This window comes from Gadus macrocephalus, chromosome 16, assembly GCF_031168955.1.
Source record: "Gadus macrocephalus chromosome 16, ASM3116895v1".
Classification (NCBI taxonomy): Eukaryota; Metazoa; Chordata; class Actinopteri; order Gadiformes; family Gadidae; genus Gadus; species Gadus macrocephalus.
In genome coordinates this window covers 1,263,195-1,281,742 of record NC_082397.1, presented here as the reverse complement: position 1 = coordinate 1,281,742, position 18,548 = coordinate 1,263,195, and the positions used below count along the sequence as shown (strand labels likewise).

Here is an 18,548-nt window from a genome sequence, read left to right as displayed (position 1 = left end):
CCCTGGCCTGCGTCCTCCTCCTCCACGGTCCCCAGGTGGGCTCCCTCCAGCGGTGGGACGTCTGCGAGTTCGAAGGAACGACTCCACGTTTCAGTTCTCCCTCGTTGGTCTCTCCCGTTGGTCCTCCCAGACTCGCCTCCCCCTCGCTGACTCGCTGTTCTCTGTGTTAGGGTAGCAGACCGGTGAAGAGGGTCCGGCCCGGGCAACAACATCCCGATTCCGTACATGAAGCGCTCCTCAGCTGAAAGGAACTTAATTGTAAGGTTGTGCGTTGATTGATGACCGTTTGCACGATCGTTTGAGAACGAGGGAGGAGCTGAGTCTGACTCACCATGACTCACCGCTACCGGAAACGCGACTGAACGAAGGAAGGACTCGATGAAGACCTCGAAGAACGATTCTTCTTGGTGAACCGACCGATCCATCCCTAGTCCCCTCTCCCTCACCACGGCAGGGTCTCCATCCCTGACTCCCTCTGCTCCTCCTCACGCTCTCCTCCCCAGAGGAGCATCACCATGGCAACCCGTCTCCTAGGGTGAGTCACAGTCTCACCCCACACTGAGGCAGCATCACCCCGTACAGTCTCACCCCGTACAGTCTCACCTCGTCCAGTCTCACCTCGTACAGTCTCACCTCGTCCAGTCTCACCCCGTACAGTCTCACCCCGTACAGTCTCACCCCGTCCAGTCTCACCTCGTACAGTCTCACCCCGTACAGTCTCACCCCGTACAGTCTCACCTCGTCCAGTCTCACCTCGTCCAGTCTCACCCCGTCCAGTCTCACCCGGTACAGTCTCACCCCGTACAGTCTCACCTCGTCCAGTCTCACCCCGTACAGTCTCACCCCGTCCAGTCTCACCCCGTCCAGTCTCACCCCGTACAGTCTCACCCCGTACAGTCTCACCCCGTACAGTCTCACCCCAGTCCTGCACCGTCCTCAATAAACCGACCATGACTCAGAGGCCACGGGGGCGGGGGCGACAGAGTACCACTCACAGCCTGTGAGGGGGGCTCAGGGTCGAGGCTTTGTTCAGACTCTGGGGGGGGGGGCGGCCCGCAGCGCCATGACTCAACAGAACATAAGCACTCCCCTGCGCCCGTGAGAAGGCAGATCTGGGGCTGCTGTTGCCAAGGCGTCACTGTCCAATGGCCATCTGATCCTCCACCATTACAGCAGCATGGGGGGGGGGGGGGGGGGGGGATGGAGGGAGGGTGGGGGGAGGGTGGAGGGAGGGAGGGTGGAGGCTGGAGGGGAGGCTGTGATGTTCAGAGAGAGAGGAGTGTCACGTCTCATAGACACAATATTAGGAGGAATTTTGGCAGAGGAGTGGAGACTGTAGGAATTCTAAGAGGTAAGCTGCCGGCTCCCCACATTACACTGTAATTACCCCTAGATGAACACACACACACACACACACACACACACACACACACACACACACACACACACACACACACACACACACACACACGCACGCATACACATACACACACGCGCATTAACACACACCCACACGCATTAATATGCACACACACACACACACAAACACACATACACAGACATTAACACTCACGCGCACACACACACACGCACATTAAAAGCAGACCCACATACACACACACACACAAACACAAACATTAACACACACATACACAAACACATACACACACACACACACACACACGCGCGCGCGTGCATTAACACGCATTGATCTACCGAACGGACACCAACGCGCGTCACACATTATTCCTTTGATGCAACCAAAACAACATCAACCGCAACTGCGTCTTTAAACAGCAAGTAGCACAAAGGACCAAAAATAGACCAGAGAGGTGCGGAGAGAGCAGCTCTCCTCGGGAAGAGGAGGCAGAAGGAGGGCGAGGAGGAGAGGGAGGAGGAGGAGGAGAGGGAGGTGGAGGAGGAGGATGCTGTGCACAGAGCGAGCACGGGGAAAAATGGCAGAGGTGGCCACAATTTGTCTCCAAGCGTTTATGTGCTTGTGTCGACAATGTCGGCTATCGCCCGGAACCCACCCAGGGTTGATCTGACCTGAGGTTCCACATTCACATCTCTTTCATCCCACATTACAGTCAGCGTTCGCTGTTCTGTCCGCAGAGGCACAAACAACAGTTAAGGTATGAATACAAAGATGGCAGTGGAAGCTCAGCCCCCGCAGGAAGGAGGCGGTACTGCTCGGTTAAATATAAAAGGACCCACATCGTGTGATCCATCCCGTAATCCACTCCCCTACCGCCTTAAACAAGTGTCAACATCGTGGGTAAAACGTCAAAGGCCAAATCAATGTATCAACATACTACTGTGGGTTCTTCTCACCCGCACCCTCGCTCTAATCATCCCGACCACAGTAGGTCATGTGTTTTAACGAGGAAGCTCACCAATCTCGTCGGATGCGATATCCCCATACTTGATTGACACGTGTCAAACACGACAGCTAGCGGTCTATTTGTAGTCCTGCTCAGATCCCCCAGGAGCCAGAGGGGACGTCCCCCCCATCTCCCCTCTCACTCCTCTCCGGTGTGGAGAACATTACTCTGCAAAAGTCTCCACAACTCAAAGAACTACCAAAACACAGCAGCCACACAGACCTCTAGTGGGTCCAGAGTTCGCCTGGGCTCTGCATAGCCACTCCCACCCCGCTTACGCACTAATTCTATGTTGTACGTCCTTGCACTTCAAAGGAGTACTTGTGTAGCGTCTTATCCTAGCTATCTTTGTTGTACACGAGGAATGGGTTAACCTAGTGATGGTTAGTGCCCGGGACTTGGTTCTGTGAACATCCTTACTGTGCCGTCAGCGATAGATTGTTGTTTCTCTTTCTTCTGACAAATGTACTGATTGTGAGTCGCTTTGGATTAAAGCGCCTGCCAAACGCCCTAAATGTAAATGCAGTGGTCCAGAACCTGACCGCCCCCCCACAGACCTCTAGTGGTTCAGCCCGTCCCCAGGACGGGCTGAACCACTAGAGGTCTATGGGCCCCCCCCCCCCCCCCCCCCCAAGGACGGGCCCCTAGCCCCACCGGGCCCTTACCGTTGCTGGACTTGAGGTCTCGGTGGATGACGGGCACGATGGTCTGGTTGTGCAGGTAGTTCATCCCCGTGGCGATCTGCACGGCCCAGTTGACCAGCACGCGGGGCGGCACCCTCTTGCCGGCCAGCGCCCGGTTCAGCCCGCCCCCGCGGGCGTACTCCATCACCAGGCAGAGGTTGGGCTCCTTCAGGCACACGCCGCGCAGCGAGATGATGTTGGGGTGGCGCAGCATCCAGAAGAGCCGGGCCTCCTGCCGCACGCTCTCGGCCGTGACGCTGATGTCCTCGTCGGGGTCCTGCCGCGCCGCCTTCACCGCCACCTCCTCCCCCCGCCACACCCCCTTGTACACCTTCCCGAAGCCCCCCGCGCCGATCACCTCCTCCAGCACCAGCTCCGAGAAGTCGATCTCCGAGGGGCGGTCCCCGGCCCCCACCGCGCCCGGCACCAGCCCCCCCCCCGGGGTGAGCTGGGGGTCCCGCCGCGTGACGTAGTTGCTGGGGAAGATGCCCACCTTGTCCCGGACCTTGCCCGTCCACCAGCCCTCGTCGCCCGACACCTTGGAGTCCTTGGAGAGCACCTCCAGCGGCTCGCCGCGCCGCAGCGTCAGCTCCTCGTCCGCCGCCGCCTCGTAGTCGAACACGGCCGTCCAGTAGGGGTTGGGCTGCGGAGCCCCGCCCCCGGGGCAGGGCGGGGAGGAGGAGGAGCCGGCCGAGGAGCTCCAGCTGCCGCCGTTCACCCCCTGCTGCGGGGCGGGGCCGGGCCGCATCAGGGGCGGGGGGGTGGGGGAGGACCACGGGTTGGAGGGGGGCCCGGGGGAGGCGAGGCAGAGGGGCGGGGGGGAGCAGCGGCCTCCACAGCTGGTGCAGGGCCCCGCGGCGCTGCAGGCCCTGCCCGGGGGGTCCATGGCGGCGGGGCGCGGTCTGGCGTCACGGCCCTGGCCTCTAGCGACTCACGCGGGGCCCATCGGGGGACCCGCGGGCTGCTCAGCGGTCCGTCCCGGGGGGTCAGCGCGCGGCCGGCCCCTCCACCGTCGGCGGCCCGTCCCGAGGAAGCAGTGTCGCCGCGGTAACCAGGGGTGAAAGGACGCAGGGCGTAGGGAACATGTACTCCCGGAGCGACGGGTCCAGGGGGAGGCTCCTCGCGTCGGACCCCTCGGCCCAGCGGAGCCGCGGTCCGGCGGGTGTCCCGGGGAACGGTCGGGCTGTTCCACCGAGGACAGATGGATGTGTGTTCTGACAGACAGCAGGCCTGGTTACCAGGAACCTGGGAGCCTATGTAAAGCGTCCGGGCGGGGGGGCACTCAGTCGAGTTATGAATTCAAATTCAGAAACTGGATCTACTAAATGTAGTGTAGCCTAAAATGAGTAACAACGACTTATGGCTTCCATTTTAATCTTCATTTAGGCCTTACTCATCGTATTTCAATGTTGGTGGTAGACTATGAATCCTCCAACGCGTTGCGCTATATTTTGCCTATAAACAGAGAGCCATTAGCTTACGGTCAACTGTCATAAAGCGGTGATTCAATTATAACCTTGTAAGAACGTTTAAAAGCTGCACAAAGTAGTCATAATCTATGCGCCTGGCAGTAGCCAATCAAAACCAGATCATCCAGCCGACTATTTAAAAAGCGGTCAATAAATAGTGAATAGAAAAAATACACCGTATCCTAGTCGATTGACGTGTCTTTTCTCATACATAAGATTCAAGCGCACAACCCCTGTTTTGAGCAAGAGAAATAAAGAGACTGACCCTCTATTGTGATGTCGGGCTCATGAGTGCAGAAAATGCCCTACATTCTGACAAGCCAGCAAAGACTAAATCCTACATGCATCGCCAAACATGAGCCAGTTCAACGACCTGACAGCCTGCACTGCCTTCACAAACAAGCCCTCGTCCACGTTCACATCTGAATTTACATGTGCACTACAAACATCGACTATATTATCCAGCGGCACCACATCCAGCACCGACTGAAGTCGCATCGCAACAAAGATCACCCTCCCTGGCCCTTAGCTTTGCGTTCCGCTCCGATCTACATCCTCAGCGTTCGGGACATCACTGAGCGAGTGCTCGGTTTGAAACCTCCGGATGAAGTCCTCTGTTCTGGGGAGAGTACATCGATGTCAGACTATATCTAATGTCATCCTTCACTCAAAGCCTCCAGAGCCGATTGGTTTCTGCTGCTCGATCGATGGCCCAGACCCACAGAGTTCATCCTCCATCGGGGATCCTCAGGCAGAACGACAGCAGGGAGACTGGGATGCTATCGACTGCCTCTTCATACTCCAGAAGGCGTGAACTATAATGTGGATGTATCTGATCCGTTTTGACGGGCTGGGCGGAATAAGGCCATCCGATCCTCTTCGTGACTTGTTTTCATAGGCTGTGTGGGTGTAAGACAGCGTTTATTACAATGTAGTAATACTAATCATAAACATGATCATACAAATAACAATCATAGTAACAGCCCTAATAATTTATAATATAATAACAGGCCTAATAATAATAATATAATGAATGATAATAATACGATTAGGTCGGCCTATTAGGCAGGCTAGGAGGCTACTTCAGTCAACAAGCCTGGCTGAATAACGAGCAGGCTTTAGGTGGACGAGGTGACACTGGTTACTGTAACCTAACCTGGACTACGAAGACCTCCGACCACATCGTCGCATGGGCGTGGGGGTGGATGTGTATACGAAGTGGCACCATCCGCGTCTGGGAACACGTTCCCGTCCAACCACTCCTTCAGGGTTCCTTGGTTCGTAATATAGGTCAGTCAGCTGGCGAGAGGGCTCTCGTCATGAAACATCCTTTCCCCCCCCATAGACATTCCATGAAGCGAGCTGTCAGTCTGCAGGGTGACTCCGTATATCCAAATGTACCGGGGAAGCGTCCCAACACGCAGCTCAGTGGTCCCTGGGTCTCCGGTGTGCGGCCGCGGTGCTGGTCACGGGTCTCCGGTGTGCGGCTGTTAGTCACGGCGTCCTGGTCGCTCCGTAACCCGGTGCGCACTGTGGACTGAGCGCTGGAGCGATGGGTGAACCGGAGGGAGCGACGACCTATTGGAACGGGACTCAGACAGTGTTGCCAGATTGGGCTGGATTTCCCTGATTACACTGGCTTCAGCGTGCTGTTGTCAAGGTTCCCAAATTTGGCGGGAAATTCCGCCCAATCTGGCAACACTGGACTCAGCGGTGCTGGGGGTGGTTGCTACGTTGCATTGTGGGTAACATAGTTTAATAGGGTTGTTCATTGACCTATATCATTTTGGCAGCTATTGCGTTATAAAACACTGTATGACGTGGAGACGGATAGCCTATCAAAGCGAACCCTCCTCTGACGTAGGCGTGCGATACACATCTTCTCACTCGTGACATGAGGGAATGGCAGGTGTCAGGATCAGACAAACATCCTGTAGGGCAGAAATAAAAAACTAAACAAAGATAATCCCTGTAGCAACCAGAGCTTTTCTTGATTAAACTGAACAGGGTAACACTTATTTTGGCGGTCAATAGGCTACTTGAGTAGATGTAGCCTACTTTCAATGAAATAGATCCAGGTTGTTTCATAGTAAGTTATTACTGCCTTACTACCTAGAACCTTACACTTGTACATGTTCCTCTACTGTTATGTAAAATTAAAAAATGTGCACAATTTCAAAAATATAATCCATAAACAAATAAGGGAGATGATAATAATAACATTAATCCACTCCCTGTATCTGATGCAATACTGCCCCCTGGTGACTGATCAACAGTACTGCCTTCATGGTTTGTATATAGCGTCTCCTCAAACTGAAGTGGAGGATAACCTGGATTCGTGTAATGAGATATTATCTTAAAATGCTTATAAACCAATTTTTCAATGCGGGAAAATTTTGACACATCAAGTCACTTTCAAGCTTCACTACATGTGGTTTTACAAATACAATGGTGTAGTGCAATTCATTTAAGCGTTGTTTAGAACTTTTTTATCCTGTTCAGAATATAGGACTGTAATTCATGAACTTCATAAGAAAAACATGGAGGCCTCATCTCGTTCGCCTCATAGCATAACTGGCAAACACAGGATTTCTTTATTTACACTGTCGCATTAAGATGGACCAGATACTGCCAATATATAGACATAGCCAATGAGGAAGAATCAACCAGCAGCGTTAGAGAGGAGAGTTAGGCAGTTATCACAATTTTGTCAAAATATGACTAAGGCAATTACGCAATGAGGGTAACGAAGTGGGATTTCCGATCCCAATCATCCCCCATTTCTTTCTAAGTATATAGAAAGAATAACCCGACCAGCGGTCCAATAGAAACACATGTTGTATTATACAGGACTCCCACAGGAGGGCGCTGTCCACTCATGCTGTCCACTCATTCTGCCGCATCACCACCGATCTTCTGCCGCTGGCTGCAAACAGACCGTCTGGGTAGAACTGCAGCGGAGTACACATTTATTAAAGGCTACTACTGCAATCACAAAACACAGCTTACGACTGAATACAGCCTACGATAATTCATCCAATCACATGCTCATCAATTTCGTTAACACACGCATCCCGGAGGTGGAGCCGTCGGACCATTGAACAGCGCCCCCTGCGTTACTATCAGCCTGGTGCATCGAGCGTGGTCGCGCATGCGCAGTGAGCGTGTGAGCCGTGTTTCGTTTGAGCCGAAGCATTCCTGGCAGCGCAGCGGTAAGCAGGCGGCCACAGAGCGCTCCTTCAACGGACCCACTATTACCGAAACAGGATTTAAGTTCACGAAAACCAGAAAGCGTCGCCAGGTATGATATGTGTCCTGATGTTTTCCGTCCAGAGTGGTGGTTTGTACCGCGGTGGGGTGTTAAACGATGTTGTAAAGTAACGAGTCCGCTCGGCCAGCGAAGCGAACATCGTGAGGAGGCGAACGAACTTCAGTCAGCGCAGTCAACAGCCCGATACTACGGCCGGGTTTACCCCGAGATAGCGCTCCGAGAGAACGCATACTGCATGTATACCCCGTGTATGGGCCTTCCGTTCAGTAGTACACGTACATCACAGTCACCGGTCGTTGTATTAACGCATTTACAACCCAAAATCCCCAAGGCTTCCCGATCTTTAAGGAACGCGCACTGCGCAGGCGCCTTGCGCTCCGCAGCCTTCCGACGTGTAGTCTTTTTTTCACCTGAGCTAATCACGACTGGGAGGGCCTGACGACTCCATTAAACTACAAGTTCCAGACAATGGGAACATTGTCTTTTTAGTTGGGAGCTGCCCAGCTAGTTAGCGAGGACGAGCCTGGAATTTGAATAGTTGTGCTGCAGTCGGAAGTTGCCATGGAAAGGGTCCGTTCCCCTGGGCTGGGTCTGGGTCGGACCCCACAACCCTCTCGTCCGTCCAGCGGGGATCTAGTGGGCACTTCAGAGGGGCACCAGTTGGTATCGGCTGACTCGAATAGAACTGGTTGTAATGGCTGTGGGATCAAAAGTCCATAGTGGCAGAATAGGTTTACAACCCACACAACCCCTGTAAACGCACCCTATGAGCAGAGCTGTTCTTTATGTTCAAGTCTCGGGCTTTACTTGTTGTTTTTCCCATTGAACTCGGTTCAAATCCCTCCGGAGTCAACATAAAAATATAGCCAACTACTGGCTGTATGTTGTCCATTTAGCCGGCATGTTAACGTGCCTGTTTGTGGGATTATTCTGTTATTTTGGTGTAACTTGTTTGTCAGATTTGTATCCTGCTGTAGTTGGCTCAGTAGAAGCGTCTTTTAAACGGGACTGCTGTCCGCCTTTAATGCATTAATGTTTACAGCATGTGTCCACTTGACAAGCACTAGTCAAGGAGCTTAGGAGATGATTCTCTGTCTGTAAATAGTGACTTAAATGATAATACAACTAATCCGCTGAAATGTTAATCATTTCCAACATTGTTAAATGGACGCATCAGTTTGTTGATATGAAGTAGATTTAGAGCTCGGATATTGCTTTTATAATCTCTTAGGGATCATGATTGAATATAACAATCTTTGATGTTTAATTCACATTTTTCGTAACAAGGGGGTTAATCGCGGCTATCTGTAAACGATATGGTTGCATTTATGTTGAAAAAAAAAACAATGTTGATGAAGATTTATTTTCATGTTTTTTCCTATGCAGTTTCAGTCTTCGGAGACTTTAAGTTTGCTAGATGTTCCCGGGTGCTGTGTGAGATGTTGCCTTGTGGTCAGCCTGCTTCCAGCCCAAGTTTAAATGTCTCCGCCCACAACCACAACACGCTTGGCAGCCTCGCGGCCGTTTGTAATTTTAGATCCAGAGTAACGGTTGTGGCCCGGGTTCCTCGCGATTCCTGGAGGTGTCTTGGTTGACTAAAAGGTTAATGGAAATAAGGATTTGGTTATCTTGCCCTCAAGGAAATGATCATGGCCATCGAGCCATATTCCCCCCGTGGCTGCGTGTTGCTCGTTAGTAAAGCCTGATGGGTCATAGAGAGGGGACCGCACGCCCCGGGACAAGGCCACCATCTGCCTCATGTTAGCACAGTTCCTTTGGCTGGATGGAGTCCCTCAATATGCTGCTATTTTGTGGATTTTTCTAAACCCATCAACATGTTTCATCCTCCACTAGTATATTCATCAGACTCATTAGCATGTCCAGGCGTTCTGATGAGGGATTACGCTACTGTAATCCTGGATGTGGAGCGCACAGAATACAGGTACAGCTTGTATCGCAGCCCGCCGCGAGGTGTTGGATGCAGCTTCCCTGTGATGGGGTCCTCTTTAATAAATCTCCTTTATGGATCCATCCTGCTCCTCCTGGGGAGGCCTGCCTGTGACAGTGAGGATGGCGGCGGTGTCGGTTCAAAGGTCCAGAAGGGGTGGGACTCCCTCGCTCTCTCTGCTCTGTGGACACTGTGTGTGGTAATAAACGACTGGCCTGGGGGCTCATCAATCAACCCACGGGGCATCTTCCTGTCCCGGCGAGGTCAAACCGGCCCGGGCGGTTGTTTACGGCTCTGTCAGCCTATCTAGGAAGAGAAGACGAATGGTAGAAACTCAAACATAACCAACAGGCCATCGTTGCTCTGATGGCGTCGGCCGCTGCTGACGTCGCTGCTTGTTTTGGTCCACCTTGTTGAAGATGAGGAGGATGGGGAGGAAGGGGTGATGATGAGGAAGGGGAAGGGGTGGGGGGGGGGGTACCCCAGTGTGTGTGGCGGCCCGGCCCGGCCCGTTCTCCCCGTCCCTCCTGCGCTGGTTCTAGTCCCTGCTGGACGGCTCATTCCTGGGTCTGTTTGAGCGGGGTAAATATAGCCTGTTGGTTTTAGCTGGTGGGTAAACACATGTGGAGGAGGCCTTTCCTCGCCACAGCTCGCCCTGGTCACCACGGGGGGACGGGGGGGGGGGCGGAAGGAGAGGTGCCCTGCCTCTGAGAGCCAGCCGCAGAGCCAGCACTTTAACTTTAGCACGGGGACTATTGGACCCAACGCAAAGCCTTTGACAGGCGCCTAGTGGATACACGCATGAGTGGCCTCCGGACTGCCCCATGGAGAAATACACATGGGGTGACTGACTCAGGCCTGGGTAGAGCTGTCTATTTCAAGATGTAAATTGAAGGCTGCGCCTCAGATCTTCTTATATATACGACCTGATACCTGGCGTAGGGGCGGTTCCCGATGGCGGTTCAGTGTTCAGAGAGCTCCACCGTGCGGGCGAGATGTAGGGCCTACATCTGCTGGACGCCAGGGCGTCAGGGAAACCGAGTCAGATGGAATCCTCCCGCTGCTGAACTCTGAAGACTTTATTAAAGCTAGAGGCACACATTTCTTTTGTTTGGCAATAGTACGGCCAGCATTAAAGACAAAAGAACAACAGAAATCCGTTGCAGAAGGAAGGTGGAAAGGCGGAGTTCTGTGCTGCATATCATTCATCGAGTTGTTTACAATCAACGCTGGCAAGTCCCTGAAACTCTGCTTGATGACAAGGTCAGCAGAGACGTGACCAAATGTGGCAGGAATAGAGGCAGCCCTACTGATGGGGAACCTATGAAAGAGGTCTCTATCTCTGGCATCAACACGTATAATAAGAACATAACTCATATCTGTTCTACTGTCCCAGGGGCGGGGGGGAGCTGTATACAGACGCAGGTCTGCTGATGTTACACTTTGTTTTTCTCATGTTCTGATTCAGAGGTCGACAGATGACAGCCCAGTGAATCACCTCGCTGATCTCCAGGGAAATGCTTTGTACCGGCGAGAGAGGAGAAGCACTCGCACGCAACTGTCATGTGTGTGTGTGTGTGTCGGGGCAGGTGCCATCTTGCTTCAATGCTGCTTCTCTTCTCCTGTGCTTGTGTTGGATCCGTGTGATGGTGTCTGCCGGGCTGCGCCGAGAGGTTTCCTCAGGCTGGGAGCCGGAGAGTAAAGAGGGCGTAGCGGTCTACCGTGCTGTTGGTACACCTGCTTCTTGTCTGTCCTTAACCCAGACCGCACACAGGGGTCACGGCTAACAGGTGTGTGTGTGTGTGTGTGTGTGTGTGTGTGTGTGTGTGTGTGTGTGTGTGTGTGTGTGTGTGTGTGTGTGTGTGTGTGTGTGTGTGTGTGTGTGTGTGTGTGTGTGTGTGTGTGTGTGTGTGTCACACAATGGGCCCAGTCATACACCAGCAGTGCAGTTGTGTCCTGGAGAAAGGAAATCCTGGATGAAAGGATCAGGAAGCGGCTGATTGTGTGCGTCTTTATGGACAGCGGAGAAGTGCATTAGTCTGGGCGGCGCGCACGTGTGAGCTCCTCCTGAACTGTCATGCCACTAAACCCATTTGTCAGTTCTACACGATCGATTTGAAGTGCATGGCATGGTTGGTTTACCAGAAACCGGTGTTAAGTGGAACTGATCTCTCCCAGAGGTTTCAGCAGAACGCACACACGCACACGCACACGCACACGCACACACACACACACACCTTTTATCTAACTCTAGTTGGCCATAGTTTAAATAGTTGTCGGCACACGTCTCTCCGTGTGAGGTTCATGTTGATCAGAAGATAGATTAGGACGTGTGCTTTGGCTCCTCACACTCTGGCCGTACGGCCGTGTATGCACCAGTGGAACTAATGGAGTTAGGGAGACACCAGGGCTGCTGATGGCTCTGGCTGATATCTCTCTGAGAATACACGGCCACGTCCGGCTCCCATCACCAGCCCAGCGGTTCGTCGGAGATCGCCTGTTGTGATTGGTCTATTGCTCTATTAAGTATGGATAGCCTGCCAAGCACGGCCCCGCCCTCCTTACCTGCGACGGTTTGGATCAAAGAAGTGCAATGAAGACGACAGAGGGAGGGTAGACTGGAGACCCCGTGTTCCAGCAGGACTGGTGGGCGGCGGATCCACACAATAGACGTGTGGATCAGGTCTCCATCGTTGGTCTCCTCTCCTCTCGGGAGGGGGAGCTGGGGTGAGTGCCCTTAGAAACCGGTCCTCTTTTGAAAGAGTTTTGAAAGAACTCATGTACTTTAATAACTCACTTTTATTTTACTTTACAAACTTTTTTCACAATAGGCACAATAAGACATGACCAGACGTATTAGCAGGAGTGAAATTAGTTTGTAGTATTTACACACACACACACACACACACACACACACACACACACACACACACAGTGTAACAACCCGCTGGGCCGAATGAGGAAGTAGCAGAAGTCCACGTGTTGACTCATGGGTCTTATCAGGGCCCCGCCCTGGCCGCGTCCATACAGGCCAGTCTTTGTACCTCCTGCCGTTGGGTCTCGTTGACGCCCCCTCCTTACACCCCATCTGCCTTTCATTCTGAGACGGACGGCCGGCCCCTTGCTCACCGGGTCGACGTGCTCGGCCGGACAGGACGGGGGTCTGCGCTGGGACGGATGTGGCGGCCGTACGGAGATGAGTGTTGCTATGAATCAGACCCCTGGTATGAGCCCCCCCCCTCTACGCAGGCACGAGTCACGCAGAGAGCATGACAGCCGTCGTCCAGCAGGCCTCCAGCACCAAGCCCTACGCCAGCGAACCCGTTGCTCGCTCTGAAGTTATGTGCACTGCCAGCTCATCTGCTTCCACACAAATAGTTGTTACCCTCTCAACATCTGCTTGGAATGTTATTGCACGGGTGAACATCAACGCATCGCTCTGCTACACGCCGTTTGCTCGTGGCTATGAATCATCAGACGGATATGAGACCTTAGATGAATGATAGATCATCGAATATCTAATTCCAAGGTCAGCAGCACTCTCCTGCGACCCCGTTATGCATATCAGCGGGCCCCTGCAGGGCCCAGACCCTCAGGTTGAGGACCACAGCACCACAGAGCAAAAACACTCGGCATTTTAAAATGAAGAAACATGCACGCACGCACACGGCTTTCTGTGGGCTGTGGATGTTTTGGTTCCCATATTTCCTTTGTTGGTTCAGTGGTACTTAATAACGTTCCGCTGTAGAGCTGCTCCCAGCTGTTGCTGCTTGGAGCCGCTGTCTGTGTGAAGGGTGTGACTCTGGTTCGTCTGAGGAGGAAGGGGAGGAGGTTTCAATGGCTGTTTGTCCGGTAACGCTATGTCCACACACTCCATTTCTCTCTCTCTCTCTCTCTCTCTCTCTCTCTCTCTCTCTCTCTCTCTCGTGTGTGTGCAGGGAGGATGCACGAATGAGTGTATCACGGCGTCGGCGTCCCTCCTCCTCCCACTTGCCTGACTAAACCACACTCACCCTGGGCTCTGACTGTTCCCCGCGCTGCGCGGACGCATTGTTCTGATGCTAATGGAGTGGAGCGTGCGCGTTCATTCCACAAACGCCATTTGGAGCTTTGCTCTACTGTATCAGAACGTGCCTTCATCTCCCTCAGCGTGGCACACTCAGATCGGTGCCAAGATGGTGGCATTTCAGATGGCCGTGTCCGCTCGGTTCAGCGGGGTCCACACACGTGAACAAAGCAATGTCGCGCTAATGTGTGTCTGTGGTTCCTACGGTCGTATCGTGGAGATAAGAGCAGGCCGTGCTGTTTTATCAGCCTGCCATGAGTCTGCCTTCCATGTGCAACCGTTTTGCCGTTGAGTCGTTTCAAAACCGTCCGTAACCCGTACAGTCTGTCTGCAATGTGGCTGCACGGGCCTGGTTTGGATTTGCTTGAAGAAACATCTGCTTACGCTTCTACATTTGATGAAAACGGGAGTTTCTTCCTAGAGTTGATTGTGTGCATGTTTGTCTGTGATATTATCTCTTAACCAGTAACAGCATCTGCCTCTTGGTAATACTCAGAGAGAGACGGAACAGGGAAGGAATCTGCGTTGTGTGTTTGTTATGATTGTAACAGCGTTGCGTGGCATTGTGGCGGATTAGCAGACCTAACGAGCCGATCCCGGAGTTGAAAGGACGTGGAAGGTACCTGGCAACTGGAGGAAAGAGAAGGAGAGCGTGGGGAGGCAAGTTGAGGCATAAGACCTCCTGTTTCACACATGGGGGCCGTCCTAACCTTTACCTCCCCCCCTGCCTCCCCCTCTCTCTCCCCTTTTGAAGCAGTGTCTCGTCCCACCTTTTCCCGCCTGGTTTTCCCCATGACCTCGGCAGGGAGATAAGCAGACAGTGGGGTTCAGTGGGTTCATTGTGGTGGGGGGGGGGGGACGACTCTCAGCCCACCTGCTGGATGATAGCGACCAGGGAGAGAGAGATTAGGCGGTGTGTGAACCTGGCCGAGCTCCCCGGAGACGGGGCAGCCGGAGAGAGGGAGAGGGTGTGTGGATCCTGGGAGGAAACGGCCAATCTGTTGTCCCCCTGCCCTTGGGGAGGGGGGGGGGGGGGGGGGGGGGGGGGGGAGAGAGAGGGCTGCATGCTGTTGATTCACCGTGTCTCCTCCGTGTCTCCTCCCTGCGTGGCGAAGGGGAGGAGCCTAGGGGAAGGACACAACGGGAGACGGCACCCAGACAGGGTAGGTATTGTCCCCGACTGCAACGGCCAGGTGGCCCGCGTGTAAACAATGAAGGTCGCCGCTATCGCTCCACCTCCACCGGGAACTCCTCCAGGCAGGCCGTAGCGAAGGGCGTGGCCAGCCGTCCACCCCCCCCTGCAGCCTGACGGCGTACACACAGACGGCGCCCCCTATGGCCCATTACGCTACAGACACGCGTACACAGATACACACACACGCCCTGGCCTTAGTAACGCCGTTCTCAGCCAGTCCAGGTAGCTCTCGATCGTCCTGATGAAGGAGGAAAGGGACGTGCAGTGTTTCATGAACCCCTGAAACATAACGACATGAGTCGTGTTGCCCTGCCATGCCACCCAGGGTGGGAACGTTGCCCCTACATTAAAGATGGCGCTGAGGTTTCCCCTGACTGAGGCCGGTCTTTGTAGCTCCGCGCTCTGATTGATTAGCTCTGGTTTCCTGCCAAACATAAACACGTACTGCGTGTTGGACCTCTACACACAGAGACATCCCAGCAGGCGTATCGGGGTGGTCTGCAGCCGGGCGATGGTGAAAGAAGCACCATTATGCACGGAGGACTGCTTCACACTGCGGGTGGCTCAGCGGGGAGACCACTGGTTACAGAGCTCTGATCCCCCTTGACCCTTAACCCCTCCTGTGATTAATGCGGCAGCCTCAACACTAACGAGCACACGTGTGGCACCGCCCCTCCCTCTAGATTAGATCCACATGCCCGTTTAGAGGCTGTGGTTTCACGTAGGCTGACCTCAGGAATCTGAAGGCATGTGTTACGGGAGCTCTGTTTGGGTACTGCTGTGTATATATTTAAACCACCGAGAATATTAAATTAACTTAAAAATGTGCCGGTGGAGGAGAAGGCATACGCGCAGACACACGCATGTGCCTCCTCGGCATTGATGAAGCCACACCTAGATTATGTGCTCTGGGCGAGACAAGCCCTCCTTTATTAAGCCCTCTGAATAGACCGACCATTCACCTGTGTGTGTGTGTGTGTGTGTGTGTGTGTGTGTGTGTGTGTGTGTGTGTGTGTGTGTGTGTGTGTGTGTGTGTGTGTGTGTGTGTGTGTGTGTGTGTGTGTGTGTGTGTGTGTGTGTGTGTGAGCGTTCGGTGTGCCCTGTGAAGCTGTGTTGGGTCTTAACGAAGGTGCTTGAGATGTTCCTGGCCCGGACCGTCTCCGTGTGTACGTTGTGTGTGTAGGCCGCGTGAGGCTCCATCTCAATAGCCCCACTATGCTGTGTTTGCTCTGTCTGGCTTAAGTCAGGCAAATAGACCGACTCTGATCTCCAAGGGGCCCGGGGAACTCCTACACCCTGGAGCCAAGCCTCATCCCCCAGTATCACCATTACACCACAGCATGCAGTGTGTGTGTGTGTGTGTGTGTGTGTGTGTGTGTGGTTCACTACAGTACACTCGTTCCTGCCAACGAGCCCACCCGAGCCCACCGTGGGTGAGGTTTGAGCGGGGAGGCAGAGGGTCTGCAGAATGGTCCTCCCGTTCAAACAGTCCCGTCGACTACATGCACATGCTGCCGTCCCGCCGCATGCGTGTCCCAGTTAATCCCTGTTCCCCCCCGCCCCCCTGGTCTGTGGCGGGGCGGGGGGGAACAGCTCCCCTCGACTGGAGGAGGGGGGGGGGGGGTGCAGAGCCATTATGTGCCCGGCGTGTGTTTCAGCCCACTTACCACACAGTCCCGGGGCCCCTTGCCAAAGCCCCGAGCCACGTTGGGTTAATCCCCCCCCCCCCCCCGGTCTGCGGCGCTGTGCTGATCTCTCGTCTCACCGCCCCCGCTGCACCGCGGCCCGCGTCTTCATGGGTCAGGTTGTAAAAGGGGTGTGTTTGTTTGAGAGCGCTGGTAATGAAGTCCGCCAGGGTATTGTGTCCACCGTTGGGGGGGCTATGAGGTTGGGTCAGGGGCCTCAGTGGTGTGTGTGTGTGTGTGTGTGTGTGTGTGTGTGTGTGTGTGTGTGTGTGTGTGTGTGTGTGTGTGTGTGTGTGTGTGTGTGTGTGTGTGTGTGTGTGTGTGTGTGTGTGTGTGTGTGTGTGTGACAGGGTGCTGAGTTGCCAGGCAGCCCCCCCCCCCCACCCCCCCTGGTAAACAAACAGTGAAGTAGCACTGATGTGGGTGGAAGGGAGCCTCCCTGTGTGATCACACAACATTCACAGCCAGGCAGGCGTGTTTATTTACCCCCGTTCCCCGCCCCAGGGCCCCTCTGGCTCCCACCTTGCCCCCCCCCATCCTCTCTCTCTCTCTCTCTCTCTCTCTCTCTCTCTCTCTCTCTCTCTCTCTCTCTCTCTCTCCTCTCTCTCTCTCTCTCTCTCTCTCTCTCTCTCTCTCTCTCTCTCTCTCTCTCTCTCTCTCTCTCTCTCTCTCTCTCTCTCTCTCCCTCCCTCCCTGTATTCTCCACTCCGCCCAGTTCAGTTAATAACAATGGGTTCGTAACGCCAAGTTCCATGCATTCTTTGTGTGCAGGCCCCTCAGTGTGCAGGCCCCTCAGTGTGCGTGGATGGTCACCACAGAGACACCCAGGGTAGCACGGAGGAACACGGGGTCGTAAACAAGCCCACAACACACAGGGCCGCTCCTCAGAGGCCGCTGTGTGCCGTGTGTGCTCGTCCACAAACAGGGCCCTTCACGGCCCCCGACAGAGCGTGTCCCGTTGTGGGGGGCTTCACTGAGCTCTGCAGCAGCCCTGCTCTGGAGCGCAGAGCTCGCGGAGGCAGGGACATGTGAGGGCACATCCACCGGCGAGGCAGAGCAGCAGAGGCGCTGTCACTGTACGTTTTTGTCTGGCTCAGGCTGCCTGCACCCCCCCAAGGCCCAGCTCAACCCCTCCACGTCCCCAGAGTCACAGCCGAATCCGGGTCAGCCCTGCCTCGCCTCCTCCTCCTCCTCCCCCTCCTCCTCACTTTTCCTCCTCTTACCCTCAGTGTTTAATGTATCCTGTCTTGTCTTCCTGTGACCTCCTCACTCAGCTGGTTTCTGGTTCCATTCTCTGGTCTCTCTTTGCTCACTTTCACCTCCTCCTTCTCTAACAGCCATTCTCTATTCTCCCTACTCTCCCTATTCTCTCTGCTGCTCATCCCCTGTGATTCGCCATTGAAAAGTAAGTGTGTGTGTGTGTGTGTGTGTGTGTGTGTGTGTGTGTGTGTGTGTGTGTGTCTCTTCACTGCACAAGGGCCCACAGAGTAGAGTGTAAACCAACTTGACATTCTAGGAGCGAGTTTCTGCTGGAAAGCAGACAATGCCAACGAGAGGAGGCTGGTAACGCGAGCTGAGGGCGATTGTCCTGCCTTTGTGCGTGTCAGCGTGAGCCTGCTTAGTCACGGCATCAGCGGCTCAGAACACGGAGCAGGAAGTGCACTAAGGACTGGAGTGGGGTAGGGCTGGAACAAACAACACCGTCCTTAACATCGTCCCAGACGCTTTTCATATCTCGCTGTGGGAGACGACACTCTGTGTCAAACTACTTCAGTCTTTCTTGGTGTCAAATCTTAAATGCGTTATCCATATTTTCCTGATAGAATAATGTTGACTTTTCCTCCATG

The 18,548-nt window shown here is 54.1% G+C and overlaps 2 protein-coding genes across 2 annotated transcripts in view; both read right to left on the bottom strand.

The window, feature by feature from the left end:
• The window catches only part of LOC132474695 (uncharacterized), a 2,170-nt gene extending 1,447 nt beyond the window's left edge, over positions 1-723 (bottom strand). Inside the window, exon 1 of the mRNA XM_060075525.1 lies at positions 1-723. This exon is cut by the window's left edge and continues 745 nt beyond it. Coding sequence (XP_059931508.1) covers positions 1-425 — 425 coding nt within the window. The 5' untranslated portion in view covers positions 426-723.
• On the bottom strand, positions 541-6,096 carry map3k10 (mitogen-activated protein kinase kinase kinase 10). The gene is made up of 4 exons (XM_060075729.1): positions 5,693-6,096; positions 3,023-5,435; positions 2,034-2,049; positions 541-925 (listed from the first exon to the last, which is right to left on the bottom strand). Exons 2-4 carry the CDS (start codon positions 3,951-3,953, stop codon positions 541-543), a joined length of 1,332 nt encoding a protein of 443 aa, XP_059931712.1. The 5' UTR covers positions 3,954-5,435; positions 5,693-6,096.
• Positions 6,097-18,548: the final 12,452 nt, after the last annotated feature.